Source organism: Oreochromis niloticus, linkage group LG4, assembly GCF_001858045.2.
Source record: "Oreochromis niloticus isolate F11D_XX linkage group LG4, O_niloticus_UMD_NMBU, whole genome shotgun sequence".
NCBI classification, from domain to species: domain Eukaryota; kingdom Metazoa; phylum Chordata; class Actinopteri; order Cichliformes; family Cichlidae; genus Oreochromis; species Oreochromis niloticus.
The window spans coordinates 13,619,514-13,634,883 of NC_031969.2; the positions used below are offsets into that span (position 1 = coordinate 13,619,514).

The 15,370-nt window shown below is 40.8% G+C and overlaps 1 protein-coding gene across 1 annotated transcript; it reads right to left on the bottom strand.

The window, feature by feature from the left end:
- Positions 1-4,818: 4,818 nt before the first annotated feature.
- Positions 4,819-8,614, bottom strand: nptx1l (neuronal pentraxin 1 like). Its single transcript, XM_003453994.5, has 5 exons — positions 8,046-8,614; positions 7,560-7,767; positions 6,679-6,923; positions 6,390-6,569; positions 4,819-6,045 (listed from the first exon to the last, which is right to left on the bottom strand). The coding sequence occupies exons 1-5, from the start codon at positions 8,487-8,489 to the stop codon at positions 5,824-5,826; spliced, it is 1,299 nt and encodes a 432-aa protein (XP_003454042.1). The 5' UTR covers positions 8,490-8,614; the 3' UTR covers positions 4,819-5,823.
- Positions 8,615-15,370: the final 6,756 nt, after the last annotated feature.

Sequence of the window (15,370 nt, forward strand, 5' to 3'; positions counted from 1 at the left end):
CACTTGCACAACAACCTGTTATGGATGAAGAGTTTGTCCACTTCACAGACAGTCAGAGCTTTCAGATGTAACTGTGTAACAACGGGATGTTCTTTGTAGCAACTCTGAGATCAAATTAAAAAATTTAAAATTCGGGAGATGACCACCCCTCTTTAAAATAAAAATAGTATCAGCACTTTTGCAGCAAGGGATTGAAAAAAATAAAAACTGTCAGTATCGCAGTTTTCCTATTTGTGCGATGAATCTCTTTTCCATTAAAAATGCATTCCTCTCAGCAACATTCATCAACAGATTGCCTGTGTCATCAATATTACATTTTTTTTCGGCAAAAACAGCTCTTACTCAGCATCAGTGGGCCAGCTAAATTTCTCTCAGGCCCACATTGGGTTTTTGTTTGTTTTTCAGATCTGTCGTCATGAATTTTTCATTAGCCACTTGATGAGACATTTCATGTGTTTTCCTTAAAGTATAAAGCACAGTGAGCGGTGTTATGGTGTGGGATTTTTTCCACTGTGCAACTGCTTTGGCTTTGTTTTCATTCAGGAGGTAGGAAATGTCTGGCTATAGTCAGAGTTGTTGTTCTTTAAGCGTATTATTTATGTTTAATAGCCTGAAATATTTTCATAACTATGTACTAGATTACAGGGACATTTAGTATCGAGACACTCATGGTCCCCAGAGGACAAACTGGAATGACTTTAATCTACTGACTGTCTTCTATGAACCTTTTTGTTCAGTACTTTCATTCAAAACTGCTCATAGAAAAGTGAAATTGTTACTTCATTTGAATTGTAACCACTTCTCCCTTCAAGATAGCCTCCTTCTGCACCTCCAGATCACTTTCAGCACTTCCAGCTTCCACCTCTGCTATTTTTGCTCTACAATTCCACTGAAAGCTCCTTTCTGGTCTCTTAGTCATAGCTAGAAATCAAGCTTTCAGTAAGTGATGATCCTTGGAGTGAAAAGGGTTCTTTGTTCTCTGTGTAAGTTTTCAAAGTGGTCCAGGATGGATGGTGTAGAGGATAAAAAATATGGGAGCACTGTTCCTGTCATTACTTTTGCTAAAGGTTATACAGTATGTTCTTTAATTACTCCCCAGATAAAGTAATTCATTACACTGCTTGTTACATTACTTTCACGTCCCTCTTTAACGAGGTCTGAAATGCACTGTTACATAATTACTAGTTAACAATATAAAACTGAGCTACATTGCAACATGCCGACACAAACAGGTATTGTAACACAAAGCCAGCAACACAAAGCAAAGTTAATATTACCCAAACTAGACTTTAAAGCAATCGCCACAGTGATTCTACTGTGGAAATACGTACAGGTGGAAATGGAAGCTACAATACTACAAGCCTGACTGCTCATCAAGGTCTCTGTTTTTTGTGGGAGGTCAGGCTCTGGCTGCTGAGCTGGGGTCAGCATACACTCAGCTTTAACGTCAGTCTGGCTTCTTTGCTAGCTTCGTGTTAGCCTGCTGTCTGCGCAGAAGCTTGCAAAGAGCATGCTGTGATTGAGTATAATGCAAGTATTTTTTCTGTCCTTGACGCATTTTGCACTTTAATATCTTACTCTTGTTCTTTCCTTATATAAAAACAAAAGTAATGCTCGTTTCTTCAATCCTTAAAAGTTTGCCATCCTTCTTGCACGCAAACCAAACTCAGGTGCGCAAGAAGAAGACACATTTGATTTTTTTTTTCTTTCTATCCAACTGTTGTCCTGATAACTGAGGAACCTTTGCAGCACAAGTAACAGCATAATGGTAACCGGAATATAATTACTGAATTTAGTAAAGAAATGTATTACACTACTGCATTACTGAAAAATGTCCTGTGATTACTGTACTTTTGAATTGCATTATGCCTAACATTGCATAGATGTACATTAGCCTCTGGATCTGCCAATGCATAGATCCCTAAGAACATGCATTCTGTCTGAAGGCCACCAGATGGCGATAGTTGTGGTCGCAAAAAACTACCCATCCTATACAAGTCCATGAGAAAATGTCTCTGTAAACACTTTCCTGCTGAGTTTATGGTCTCAGTCACACATTTTGGGTAATTTTGAATAAAAACTTAGGTCTGTTTTGTAAATCTTTAGCGTACTATAACATTTAAGTAGATTATCTGTGATATGAAACCTCATGCTAATCGGCTAAAGACTGGAAAAAACACAAGCTGTTAGCCAATGAACCATCCGTTTCAGAGTCAGACACACCCACAACCATTAACATTTCTCTACACACCTTTAGTGTATCATTGCATTTCTGTGCCACTTTTCACTAGATGAAGATCTAAAACTTAGCTTCTATGCTAGGATTTAATGTGTTAACAGGAATGGTCGTTTGTAGTGTGTGAGTGAAATGTATGAAATTAAATGAATTTAATAATTTCACAGAACTGAACGAAGTGTACCCAATCCCAGATGTCCTTGTTGTCTACAATGCCATCACCAAATACTGATTTTCCGTTTGTTAAAATATCGCAGCTCTGTCTGCGTCTCCACTGTGCAATTATACAACAAGGACACTAACAGATAATTCTCCATGAAAAAGTTTAAATCATCAGTCACATGTGATGGATTTATGTAATCTACAAAGGCCAAAACATTGAAGTAAGAAGAGCCAGATATGGTGGAAAATGAATCGCCTTATATCTGACATTTCCTCTCAGCTAATTTGCAGTGGAGTGCATGCAGACGCAAACCAATTAGGGCTCAGGAAAGCTGGGGAGAGGTCAACAGGCTGGCTATTATCTTGCTGTGCCAAATATATACCTGACGATATCTGGGGCAAGATTTAGGTCAAGAAAAAATGACCTGAATCGGACTAATGTGGTCTGTGGATCAACGGGGCCAGGTGGATGTGGATAAGAGAGTAGGAGTCGATTTCTAACGAAGACTCCAGGGGCCACGCTGCAAGAGTTTATACTGTGTGAATGCCTGTGTGTGTTTCAATATGTGTCTGTATATGTGGATGTACCGTTCCAGTCCTGTGATTGTGAAGAACTTTTAGCTCGTTATTGAAATCCAATCCCATATATGTCAGAGTAGCTGTCTGTAATGCCTGTGCACTCGGTACAAGTTAAAGCTGGTCCCTATCTAAAGGATACAGAATAGAAATCAATTTGTGGGACACATGACCTGACAGCTGTGGGACTAAATGACCTCAGAAACAACACTCTTAGGACTTAATCTCTGAGCAGTGTCAGCTATAATTCATTTGGAGAGAAACTGTATAGACAGATGCATAACCTCTGCAACAACCTTTACTTGACAGAAACAGTCACGTGTTTGCACTACATGTGCAAGTATGAGCGTGTCTATATGATACTTTCCACAAGTTATTTCCCTTTAGTCTAGACACTGATGTAAGCAGTCAACAGCAGAGGTTTCCTTGAACTTCACAACCCGGAGATTGATTCTTCAATAAAGCAAGATGGTGTTTTTGAAACTTGGAGGAAGTTCACTTTCTCAATGCTCTCTGTTCAATCCTTCAAATCCAACAAACAGATGATGTTCTTGTCTGTTAAAGTGATGTTTCAGAATATATTTGTCCTCATGATATGTAAATGACAGTGAGATTACTGTATAAGGAATATTTATGATGACAACAGAATACAGTGCCGGATATTATATCTAATCTAGTTTATCTTCAATTCAGTCTTGGTCTAAATTGAGTTGTACTGGATTTTATGAACACCACACAAAAAAGAATCATTTAATGATTTATATTTTTTAAGGTCCCTTACAAATTTTGTGGGAATCAAATGAAAAATCCAAAGCTTTAATCACTGAACCTTTAATAAATCGGTTGTGTTGCTTTGTTTGTATTGCGTGATGACAGGAGGATACTTTTTAGAGGCGTAACAGGACCTTTTGTGAGGAGAACCGTTTAATTGTAATCTCTGGTTCATTTTTGAAGATGTTTTTGTTATGTTGACAGTGAAGCATTTTATTAGAGAGAAAAAATTGTGTATTTTATTTTAAGTGAAAAATCAATCCTACGTTTAAGCTGGCCAGCTTTTTGCTCTTGGTAGCATTTTATCTTTGTATTGTTAACATGTATATAAATTTGCATAAACAAAAGTATTTTGGCCTGAAATTATTTGTTGCAACTATCTGGATAATCCATTAATAATCATAATTTTTTTCACCTTATAAATTATGAGGTTTTTTTGCTTAAACTGTAAACTGAGTATATCTGGCCTCCTGATGGGCCAAAATAAAAAACTAGACTTTTGGATTTAGCTTTTCTCTGTATGTTTTACCTCAGTTGGCCAATTCATAACTAAGCAATGAATAAAATAATGTTCAGAGTTATTTATGTTGTGTAAAATCTGTTAACAATTCTATGTTTGCAATCTTTTGCACGTAGCTAGGAATATAGCTTTAAAACAAAACATTCAGTTCAAAGTTAATGGGCCATTTGCCAAACTTACATGGCACATACAACATATATGCAACATTTAATGTCTGTCATGTTTATTAAGGTTTTATCTTTTTAGAAGTTGTAGACTCTTAAACATGAAAAATGCTATGCTTTTGTTGTTTTGTGCTCATGGCTGCCACTCCCTGAGCCTGGTTTTGCCGGAGCTTTCTTCCTCTTAAAAGGGAGTTTTTCCTTTCCACTGTCGCCAAGTGCTTCCTCGTAGGGGGTCATTAGATTTCTCTGTATTATTTTAGAGTCTATAAAGCACCTCAGGGTGACTGTTGTTGTGACTTTGTGGCATATATAGATAATATTTAATTGAATGTTTCAAAATTCACTTTTTATGTCTTTTGTGTAAAAATAATTATATATGTACACCTGTATTTGATTCAAGTATCACAATTTATTACAAAAACTAGAACTTTTTTTTCATCTGTCAGTGTTGCCATGCTTTAAGCATATAACAATACAGTATAAAACCTCAACCCAAAGGTAGAATAGTAAAAGCAGAGATCATAGATGCTGACGCAGCATTACAGAAGTTAAGACATGCTGTTACTGTACAGGAAACATTACGACTGAAGTACAAGCATCTGTAAAATGTGCCATTGGCATCAGTGATTTGCATTTTACCATAAGCAATCTGACCCTTCCTCAATTTAAAGCGTCACAGGAAACTCCCCCTTGGAAAATAATTTACACGAAAATAAATACAAACACACAAACACTCTGCAAATGATCATGGATGTGCTGAGATATTTTTCAACAGCCCAAGGCACTCAGGCTCAAACGTTGGCAATAAATATACATCATTCTTCAGACAAAAATCACGTCAAGCAGGTGGTGGTTAGAGAAAGAAGAGTGACAGAGAAACAATGTTGTCTAGTTCGTAACCTCTCGAAGAACACAATCCTTTCAAAAAACAAAGAAGTCCACCTGGCCTTTTTTCACAGTGAAAATCCCTGGCAGTCGAGACAGAAAAAAGACATATGAAGGACTCAGTCATTTTGTTGACTAGTGTGACATCTGTTCTCTAAAAACTACATGACCTCTTACTGTATTTTTGATGCTGGCCTGTCATTTTGGTCTCTGAGGGCGACCTCTGCTCACTGGAATGGCATCACCTACTCCTCCCGGATACGCATTCAAGCACCACAGGGTGCCGGAGCGCCCCCCTTTTATTTTTCAGTGGCCCATCCCATGTGAGAATCTGGTAAAATATCTATCAAACTGCCCACAAGTGATGTTTTCAAATATCTATGACAACCCAGATGCTATTCACTGACACAATCTCCTCAGATTGGCTGACCTTTTGAATGAGTTTACCGAGGCCGTGACAACACTGGTTTTAGCAAAAACCACGGAGATTCTCTTCCCTGCAGTTCAGTTCAGTTGAGCTGGCGACAGGCTTCGAATGTCCACTTCGAAGCACCTCCATAAATATCGAGGCTGGTCTCCATCCATGCAAAAACGTTGCCCACTTGTGCTTTGCTGCTGCATGTCGCTAGATTGTAAATTTCTCCCACGGACAGTTTACGATCCCAGATGTGAAAATTTGCCAGGTCTCCTACAAAAGCTTGTGTGGCATCGAATCCTCCTCCAAGCGTGTCCTGTGGCAAACACAGTTTGATTTAATAAAGGATGATGAGCCTGCTTCGTGAAGAGAAACCACAATCTCTTTAACTATTTGGATGTTTATTTGCCAATCCAGTGGGATTTTTTGATGAGCTCTAACCTTATATCTAACCTTATAAAACTTAAAGTATTACATTTTTTAAGGCTCAATGAATACAAATTATCCATTTGCTTACATTTTGTTGTAATATAACATAAAATACTATAATGCATGATATGTTGTGTGTTACTACATCATGAGAAATAACATTTTTAAAAAAGGTGCTTCTTTTGACTGGCAGGTGTGGAGCATTAAAACCAGGCTGTGCTTACTGCTTACCTGCTCTTGGCCAAGGATCAGCAGGCCCTGAGATTTGATGGGATGATATGGAGCCAGGTTTTCTCCACTCCCCCTCTTGACACCATCTTGAAAAGCCTCCCAAACACCATCACGAGTTGTCCAAGTCACGCAGATATGGTGCCACTTTCCGTCGTTGATGAGAAATGGCAGCTTTGCTACCTTTAAGAAGTTCAAATGCAGGAATTATCAGACCTACAGTGGAAACGAGAATGTCTTACAGTGTAAAAAAATCGAGTGTGATTCGATTTTTCCTGCGTTTTTCTCGTACCTTGTCATTTATTAGAATCTCCATTGGATTGTTCCCCCACTCTATGAGAACCAGCTCGTTGGCCTGTCCAGGAACTGCGTAGGAGAAAGGTGTGCCCACTCCCGGGGAGGCGTTGGACTTGAGCCACATGCACACGGTGAGGGCATACATCTCTGGCAAACTCGTTTTCACTTTTGCGTACATGTAGTTGGTCCTCAGTGGGAACGTGAGCTGAAATTTATCCAGCGGCCTGTTTTCTCTCTGACCTGTGGTAGAAGAAACAGAAAAACAGGCTTGAACTCGTTTTAGAGGACGTGTTCTACCCCCCACAGATATATCATTCCCAGCGCTCACATCCTGGGGATATTTCATGGGAATTATACGTTACACAACAAATCCACAATGGTGACGCGCCAGATTTGTTTTAATCTCGCGTGCTAAATCCATCACAGGAGTGGTAACGCTGTTAACGGCCATCTCTTCTTTTCATATTTGCCCGCACCTCATTGACTATATGTAAAAGAAATCGCCGTAGAGGGTTTTTCCCCAAAAAAAGGAAGAAAGAAAAAGAAAAAGAGCGAAAGAGAGCGAGTGAGCGGATGTTGTAAATTCTCGTGTGTCTCTTGGAGCAAATGGCGGTGGCAGGTCACTTATTGCATGTTTGAAATGGTCTAATCTGGCCAGAGTGGGAGTTGAAAACTGCGGGATATACGCTGCCCCACCGGCTTTGTGCGCAACATTAAATCGGATATATAATAATGTAGCCCACGATCCTAGATTGGATTTTTTTCCCCCTCTTTACTTTTCATTTTTTTAAATCCATTTTCTCATGATTGCTTGATCGTTACAGTCCCCAGCCCATATTGCTTACAACTAATCCCCCACCAACTCCTTCCGCTTACCTTTCTCCAGGTCGGTGATCCTCTGGTGTAGCGATGTGAGTGTGGACTCCACTCTCCCACGCTGCTCGGTCTCATTCCGGAGTCCGGGTTTGCCCTCTTCGATGCTGTTCACTCGGGACAACACCTGCTTCTCCAAGTCGTCGATTTTACTTTGGAGCAGGTCTTTCAGGCTGTTTGCCTGCACCGAGTTGTTGCTTCTGCTGAATTGCTGTCAGGGGGTAAAAAGTACGCATTTAGGTGAAAAAGGTTCAGATTCCAGATTATATTTTATTTTGGAGGGTCACTGCCGTAAACTTGGACGAGCAATTTAACCTACATAAAGAATTTTTTTTTTTCATCTTATGTTCACATTGCGAATTAATTTTAAGAATCTAGACTTGTTAACCTATTGTTTTATTATAATTTTTGTATGTTTTCCATCTTATTTGTCGCAGAACGAGCTGTGCGCAAAAGTGTTTATATTCTCCCCGGAAACTGCAGCCCTACCTCCAGATTCTCTAATCTCTGCTTCAGCGACTGTAAAGTCTGTGATAGTTGCGTCAAAGTGTCCGCGGGGCCTCTGGACACGTCCCCCATCGTGTTTTTGGTCCCCGCTTCTTTCCTCCTGCCCCCGGGCCGCGCGTCCCCGAGGTCTGCGCCGCTCTGGCTCTCACACCGAGCCAACTTCGAGGTGAGCTCTCTGATAGTCTCTTTTTGGTTCATGATCGTCTCCTTCTGCTGTAAAACCGTCTCCCGCAGCTGCATAACCGTGGTCTTCAGGTCCTCTCCCGGCACACTGTTCTGCAAGGTGGCCGAGCATATGTCCATATCCTTGGGTACGGACGTGCAAATGAACTGCGTCTGTCCGCCAAAGTCTTGAGACGAGCTCTCCAAGAAGACGCAGGAAAATAGAAAAAGTTTCCAGCAGATTCCTCTCTGTGCGGCCCGCATGTCGCCGTCTGTGCCGGGCTTCACTTTTTATTTATTATCGTCTTTAATTCTGTGCTTTATGAGCCGCAGTGACTTTCGCCAGTGTCCCCCTTGTTGTTGCACTCCGTCTCTGCAAGTGCGGCAGGTTTTTATACAGCGTGCCCGGTTCTGCGCAGAGCCGCTCTCACTGCATCACAACCGGTGGGAAGGGAGGGGGAAGGGGGGGATCGCGCTGCCCCCGTTTAAAAGGTTTCGGAATCCGCGTCACATTCAAGAGATGAAACCCATTTCGCTCGCGGACTCCCACGTGTTAAATCTTTCATGGCTTTGGCTGTTTGTCATTTCTTCCCGTGAGATATTCATCTGGAAAACGCTGATTTGTAGATGGTAGTGGTTTGGGAGTTGGGGGGGTTGCTTTGCATGGCGGGGTGCCAGCAGAGCCAGCTGTGTTTTGTTTTGTTTAGGGTACACCTAGAAACTCACACACACTCACACACACATATGCTGCGGGATCAGAAAGTTGCAGCAATTTGTGGCTGAGAGAGAGAAAGTGTGTGTGTGTGTCTCCCACAGATTCAGCACCGGGGACAGCTCCCACCACATCACAGTATCAGCAAGAGCAAAGAGAGCGGCTCGTGTGCGCGTTTAGTTCGTTTGAACGTGGAGAGCGTGTTCCATGTTTTCTTTTCAGCCCGTTTCTCCCTCTGTCATCTGGATCATACACGTCTATATGATGGTGATCTGTGAGAATTCAACGTGAAAAGCACTCTTCCCCAACAAACTCAAAGGCCATACCTCTCTCTCTCTCTCTCTCTCTCTCTCTCTCACACACACACACACACACACACACACACACACACACACACCTTATTTATCCCCAATGACCCGCTCGTGCAGTCAGTGGTCTGCTCTGCGCAATAATTATCTCAATAATTCAGTTTCTAAAATGATAATCTGTCCCCCAGCAATTTAGCCGATCTATTATTCAGGAAGGGCATTTTTCCCTCCCGTTTCTCACTATCTTTTTATTCGGTTGGTGATTAAAATAAAATGAAAATACTGCAATTCAGTTACGAGAACATATTGTCTTTCAAATCAAATTTGATCTTTGGAAAAAAAATGAACATAGGCAGGAGAGACAGGACTCCATGTGACAGAAGGATATTTGACAGAGGTGGTTAAATAGGTCATGCCATAATTACTCTCATCTATAGCGAGTCTCTGGGTTGTAGTTGCAGGTGCTTTTTTAGGTCAGGAATTAACACTGGATGATTCATTTGCTATATAACTGTGGTGTTAGTTTTATTATTGGATTACAAGCAAGTAGTCAAATAAAAATGTCCTGTTAGAATATTCACTGCTGTGCAAAAGTCTTGAACCACACCTCATGACTTTATATTTCAGGAAGTGGGTGCAGTGATTTAATGAAACCTGGGCAACAATACACAATGCAAAAACAGAGTTTGTACAATTATAATGAGCTTGAAAGTTAACATTTGGTATTACAGCCTTTATGCTTCAGCACAGTCTGAACTCTCTTAGGCAGTTTTCTTGTCATTTCTTTAAGTAGTCTTCAGGAATAGTTCTCCAGGCTTCTTGAAGGACATTCAAAGCTCTTCTTTGGATGTTGACTGCCTTTTTGTTCTGTTCTCTGTCTGTCTGGGTCCCACGCTGCTTCATGTTGTGACCCAGGGTCCTGGGAGGCCAATCCATGGCTGATAATGTAGCCAAGTTCAGACCCCTTCCAGATGGTAATGCATGATGGATAAAAGTCTGTTGGTACTTTTCTGAATTCACAATTCCATCAGTTTTGACACAATCCCCCAAACCCCTGGCTCATTTGCAGCCCCAAACCATACCAGAGCCTCCACCTTCGTTTAAGCTTATTGCTGACAATTTGAACAAAGAATTTCAAACTTGGATTCATCACTCTAGAAGACATGTTGTCACTGATTTTCGGTCCAGTTCTTGTGTAATTTGGCATACCTCAGCCACCTGCTTCCCTTCCTTAAGAATGTCTCCTTGACAGGCACTCTTCCACAGAGATCATTTCTGATGAGGCTTCAGCAAACCGTTGATGGATCCACCGATGGTCCAGCTGAATTCTCGTAGGTCCTGCATCAAGTCTTCGCTGGATTTTTCCCTTTTTCTTCAGGACATGACTTTTTGATATTGGTCATCTACCACCTGCTATAGACATTCTTTTTTTCAGGCGTATCCTTTATTTATTTTTCCAGCACTTGTCCAGTTTCCCTTAAATTTTGTCGAAACGAAAACACTGAAAGACTTTCAGGAAACCTGGAGAACTACCACTCAAGATAAAGTCTGACTTCTTTGAAGTGAAATATAAAGAAATGAATTCAGGCTCAAGACTTTTGCACAGTACTTTATGGCTTTCTTTGCATGCCTCACTCGTCACCTGTCACATCACTGTGCTTCTGTGTCATAATATGTGACATAACCGAGCGTTATCAGGATTTACGTATGTATTGTTTACTTACTGTCCCCTGAACGTCTTCTCTCTGTGGATTACAGCCCATTTAAGTGATGCAGCAACGTCTACTTTAAGTGGAATGAAAGGGCAGAGAGGTTTAGTGATTTTACTTTCCGATGTTAATCCATCACTGATAGACGCTCTTTGATATTATGAAAAATAAAGATGAAACCAGTGAAAATGGTTTCTTTTCAGCATTTTAGTTTGGAATGAAAGTTGTTATAAAAGATGTTAAGGTGATGTAACTGTCCGGGTAGAGTTGCAACTGGAAGGCCGCTTATCTGGAGGTTTTCAGGGACGGGATGAACAAAGTTACAGAGGAAAATCCAGGTCAGTGGTCAAAGCCATTATATTTTGTGAGAGACCAAGCAGAATTCATCAAACCTTTTTGTGGAATTTTCTTGCAGCAACGCAACCAGAGCATTCACAGTACACCAAGCAGAGAATGTGGAAAGCACCAGGCCTATCGCAGGGTCGGAGAAATGGTCCTTGGCTGAAATATAAACAGATAAAACCCCCAAAACTTTGATACATGTTGTGCAACATGAAGCCACGCTCTCTGGCCCTGCCAGGGCATCTTTACTGGCACCGCCAGAGATGTGAGTAAACAACTTTTTGTCTCTTCTATATCAGCCATCTGGTAAATCTGTGCTGGTTATGTCATTACTGACAATGGACACAGTGCAATTTTTTTTTTTTTTTTTTTACAAAGTCTATTCATTATCAGTATCGCCTTCCAATAAAGTGATTTGCCAGAGCTGTAGCCATTGCCGAAATGTGCTTGTTAATGAGCCGAATAGACAAAGAAGGGAAACTGTGTTTTTATTATTTCGATTGATTTTATCCCACATAATCAGGCAGAAAAACCTAGACATCATCTACCCTGTGGGGAAAAGAGAGCGCTGCAAAACGTCCAAAGTCTAGCTCTCATTATAAATTCATTATTCAGGGCTTCCCACATAAACAAGTCTCGGAGCCATATGCTTAAAGTAGAAAAGCCTTCTGTAGCTCCTCAGAAACACGCTGCACCTCTTCCCTTCACCTACTACTCCCGCCACTTCTCCTCCCTCCAGTCATGTGAAACCCGAAGAAGACACTTGAAGCAGACTGTTGTTTTGAAGAATTTCCAGTCTCTCAGGTTAACATTTTCCACCGCGTGTCACAAGTTCAGCCTGTAAACATTTCTGCTGTGCTGTGACTGCTGCATCAGCTGTTGAATTAGTAATGTACTTAGCTGTGCTGTGCGTGAAATAATATGATGGTTTGGATAAATGTTTATTTGTTGTTCAAGTCGTTGTGCGAGAGGTGACAATCTGTGACTCCGGAGATGCTAATCTCACACAAGCAGCTGCCAGTCGCTCTTATCACAGTCCTGTTCGGTATCACTGCAGCTCTGTCAGGGTTGTGCTGCCAGGCCTCTGTCCACCTGTTCTGGTGAACAGCTTCTCCTTCTAATAGATTCAGGCACAGAGGAAATGCATTCTCCAGTACTGGGGATCAATACTTGTAATTGCACATGCTGTCAATGTGCAATATGGTTTTTCTCCCTGATCTCTTTCCTACGTTCTGCTACAGTGCTGTGATGATCTTTTTGGTTTCGGTTTGTCTGCTGACATTGTATAATGCTGAGGGTCTAACTTCAGTTTGTTAGAACTGATATGAAAGCAGCAAAATACCTTTGAACAAATGAAACAAAAACTGTAACATATCAGACTACAAAGTTTGTATATAATGGTTTCAATTATTAATAAACTTAGCAGAAAAAGTTACTGCAAGTCTTCTTGTAGTAACTCTTATACTGTGGGTAAACCTGTTTATTTTCTCTTTAAATTGTGCCACAAATATTTTTATGCCCAAATTTGAGCACACTGGCCGTCTTTGAGAAGTCAGAAATTAATCAAGCATAACATTTAATCGCTAAAAATTCAAGATTAACAACCATAATTGTATTCTAGCATTAAAAATGTTATTTGGATTAAAGCGACGCCTGCATCTTCATGCACGCACGGCTTGACTGTTCTTGATTTAAATAATATTTTTGGAGGCAAAGGTCTTTTGTGTATTTATCTAAGAATATCTTACCAATACATTTTCTAATTTCTGCTGTAAGTTAGTAATAACAGTTGTAAGGTCAAAAAGATCAACCTTGGCATCTATGAGTAAGAACACTTGGTGTGGAAACTCAACTTCTGCCCTCAAAACTTTAAATTAGAGTTAAAAACAAAACAAAAGTCAGGCCTATAATGCAGACATCTGCAAAGTTTGATCCAATAAAAATGCATTTCAGTAACACGAGTGGTAGGTGGCTATATCAGCAAACATGCACACTTTTTGCAAACTTTTGTAATTAACACTTCCTGAAGCCAATGCAGGGGGCCCCGGGGCCAGAGGAGGTGTGTATTTTTATCAACACGCACATGCTTACAGGTATGTGTGTGATTATTATACAGATACACACCCATTAATGTAGCAAAGTAACGCTAACATTGCAGAGCTTTATCACCTCGTCACTCTGCTTCATTAAAGCTGAACCCTTGCTGTTTGAATCGCACCAATTAGAGAAACATTTGAACACCTAGAGTGGGAAGATATTTACTGTATGCCTGAAGAAGCGGCAGGTTAGCGCATTCTGCTGTTTTCCCATTTTAGCGTGACCACTACTGCCACTGCGTCTGATAATTACTGGAAGGTATTTCATCATTTCTATGAACAAAAGCCTAATTAAGCCGCCTCTTTGTGCAGCAGGCCACAGCCATCCTCACTACTCCAGAGGAGGAAAACAGTCCATTTTGGGGTCACTGGAACTTTAGTATGCAGTTGCTGGTTTGAACAAGGAAAATGTCAGACAGCACAAAGTCCCAAAAAAAAAAGCCCACAGAGTCTAATTAAAGTAACGACATTTTACTTATAACTTCTCATCACTTTTTTTGGTGATGGTGTTGGTGGGATTATTTCCCTTATGGTGGGCAGATGGAGTTTTTTCATACTGTATTGCTTTCCTTATGTTTTATTAAAGGTTGTGATTTAATTGTTCGTTCCTTCTGCACGAGCCGAGCAGCCATCTGAAATTGATACAATGCATCATCTGACATCGGGATCATTATCTGCGCAACGTGGCAGTATTCTGCTTCTGCTCAAGAAGATGAGGAAATATATTGCAGTGTGTGTGGAAGTGTTTTTTTTTCTCCTTCCGAGTGCTCGGAGTACGCGGTGATTTGATACAGAATGCCGAAAATTACTGTTATGAATTATCAGTATTTCTTTTTTTTTTTTTTAATTTTACAAGTCAAGTCATTCATCATTTAATTCTTCTGATCTCATCTGCTGTCAAATGCATGCAAACTGTGAGGCGCTGGAATATGAACAGAAAGCTTTATGAGCTGCTGTTTGTGTATGAAAACAAAAGCAAACTGCTTTTTTTCGTAATGCAATCATACCACCACCGAGTGTCTTTGCTGTCACGGGCATGTTTAGATTTTATAGATTATCAGTTATTATGATGACATTATTGGTTTTTCTTCTTCCTCTACACTGACTGTGTGCTTCAATCTGTGTTTCCTGCAGTGGTTTTTTTTCTCATCTGCTTCAACCACAGCCAATGAACTGATTAATATTACCAGCTTAAAAAAATCAGTTATTTTAACATATATTTTTAAGTAAATTGCTTCTTAGTCATGCATCATACTCTGTTTTACAATACTGTGCAGTTCAATTAACCAAGATTATGCTCAAACAGTTGGTCTATTTGATTTTCGTGGACATGGAGGCTATACTGAATGTCATAAGAGGTGCATTAGGTCATCTCTGGCTCTGTTATGATGTCATAGTGATGTTATAGGGCGATTGTGGCTCAAGAGTTGGGAGTTCGCCTTGTAATTGGAAGGTTGCCGGTTCGAGCCCCGGCTCAGACAGTCTCGGTCATTGTACCCTTGGGCAAGATACTTCACCCGTTGTCTACTGGTGGTGGTCAGAGGGCCCGGTGGCGCCAGTGTCCGGCAGCCTCGCCTCTGTCAGCGCGCCCCAGGATGGCTGTGGCTACAATGTAGCTTGCCATCACCAGTGTGTGAATGGGTGGATGACTGGATGTGTAAAGCGCTTTGGGGTCCTAAGGGACTAGTAAAGCGCTATACAAATACAGACCATTTATCAGTGGTTATTTAAGCCTGGGCCTGAGGATTTGGATACTTTGATGAGCAGAGCTGTTTGTGTGCAGCTTAATGACACATATGCATTAGCTTTGTAGTAGTATTTGCTCTAAGAGTTTCCAACCTTTATTTTCTAAACTGTGGGAGGGTAATCCTAGCTATCATAGTTGCTAGTCTATTGCAGGGCTAACACAGAGAGACAGACAGCAATTCATGTAGACATTCACACCTACAGCATGGCCACTTTAGTTTCCACAAGGATG

Bases quoted from the DNA above. Each gene is read 5' to 3' on its own strand.
- nptx1l (XM_003453994.5), bottom strand. From the start codon at position 8,489: ATGCGGGCCGCACAGAGAGGAATCTGCTGGAAACTTTTTCTATTTTCC. The intron at 7,768-8,045 runs GTAGGGCTGCAG...ACCCCCTGACAG, and splicing joins AGAGATTAGAGAATCTGGAG to CAATTCAGCAGAAGCAACAA. The intron at 6,570-6,678 runs GTACGAGAAAAA...AACTTCTTAAAG, and splicing joins AGATTCTAATAAATGACAAG to GTAGCAAAGCTGCCATTTCT.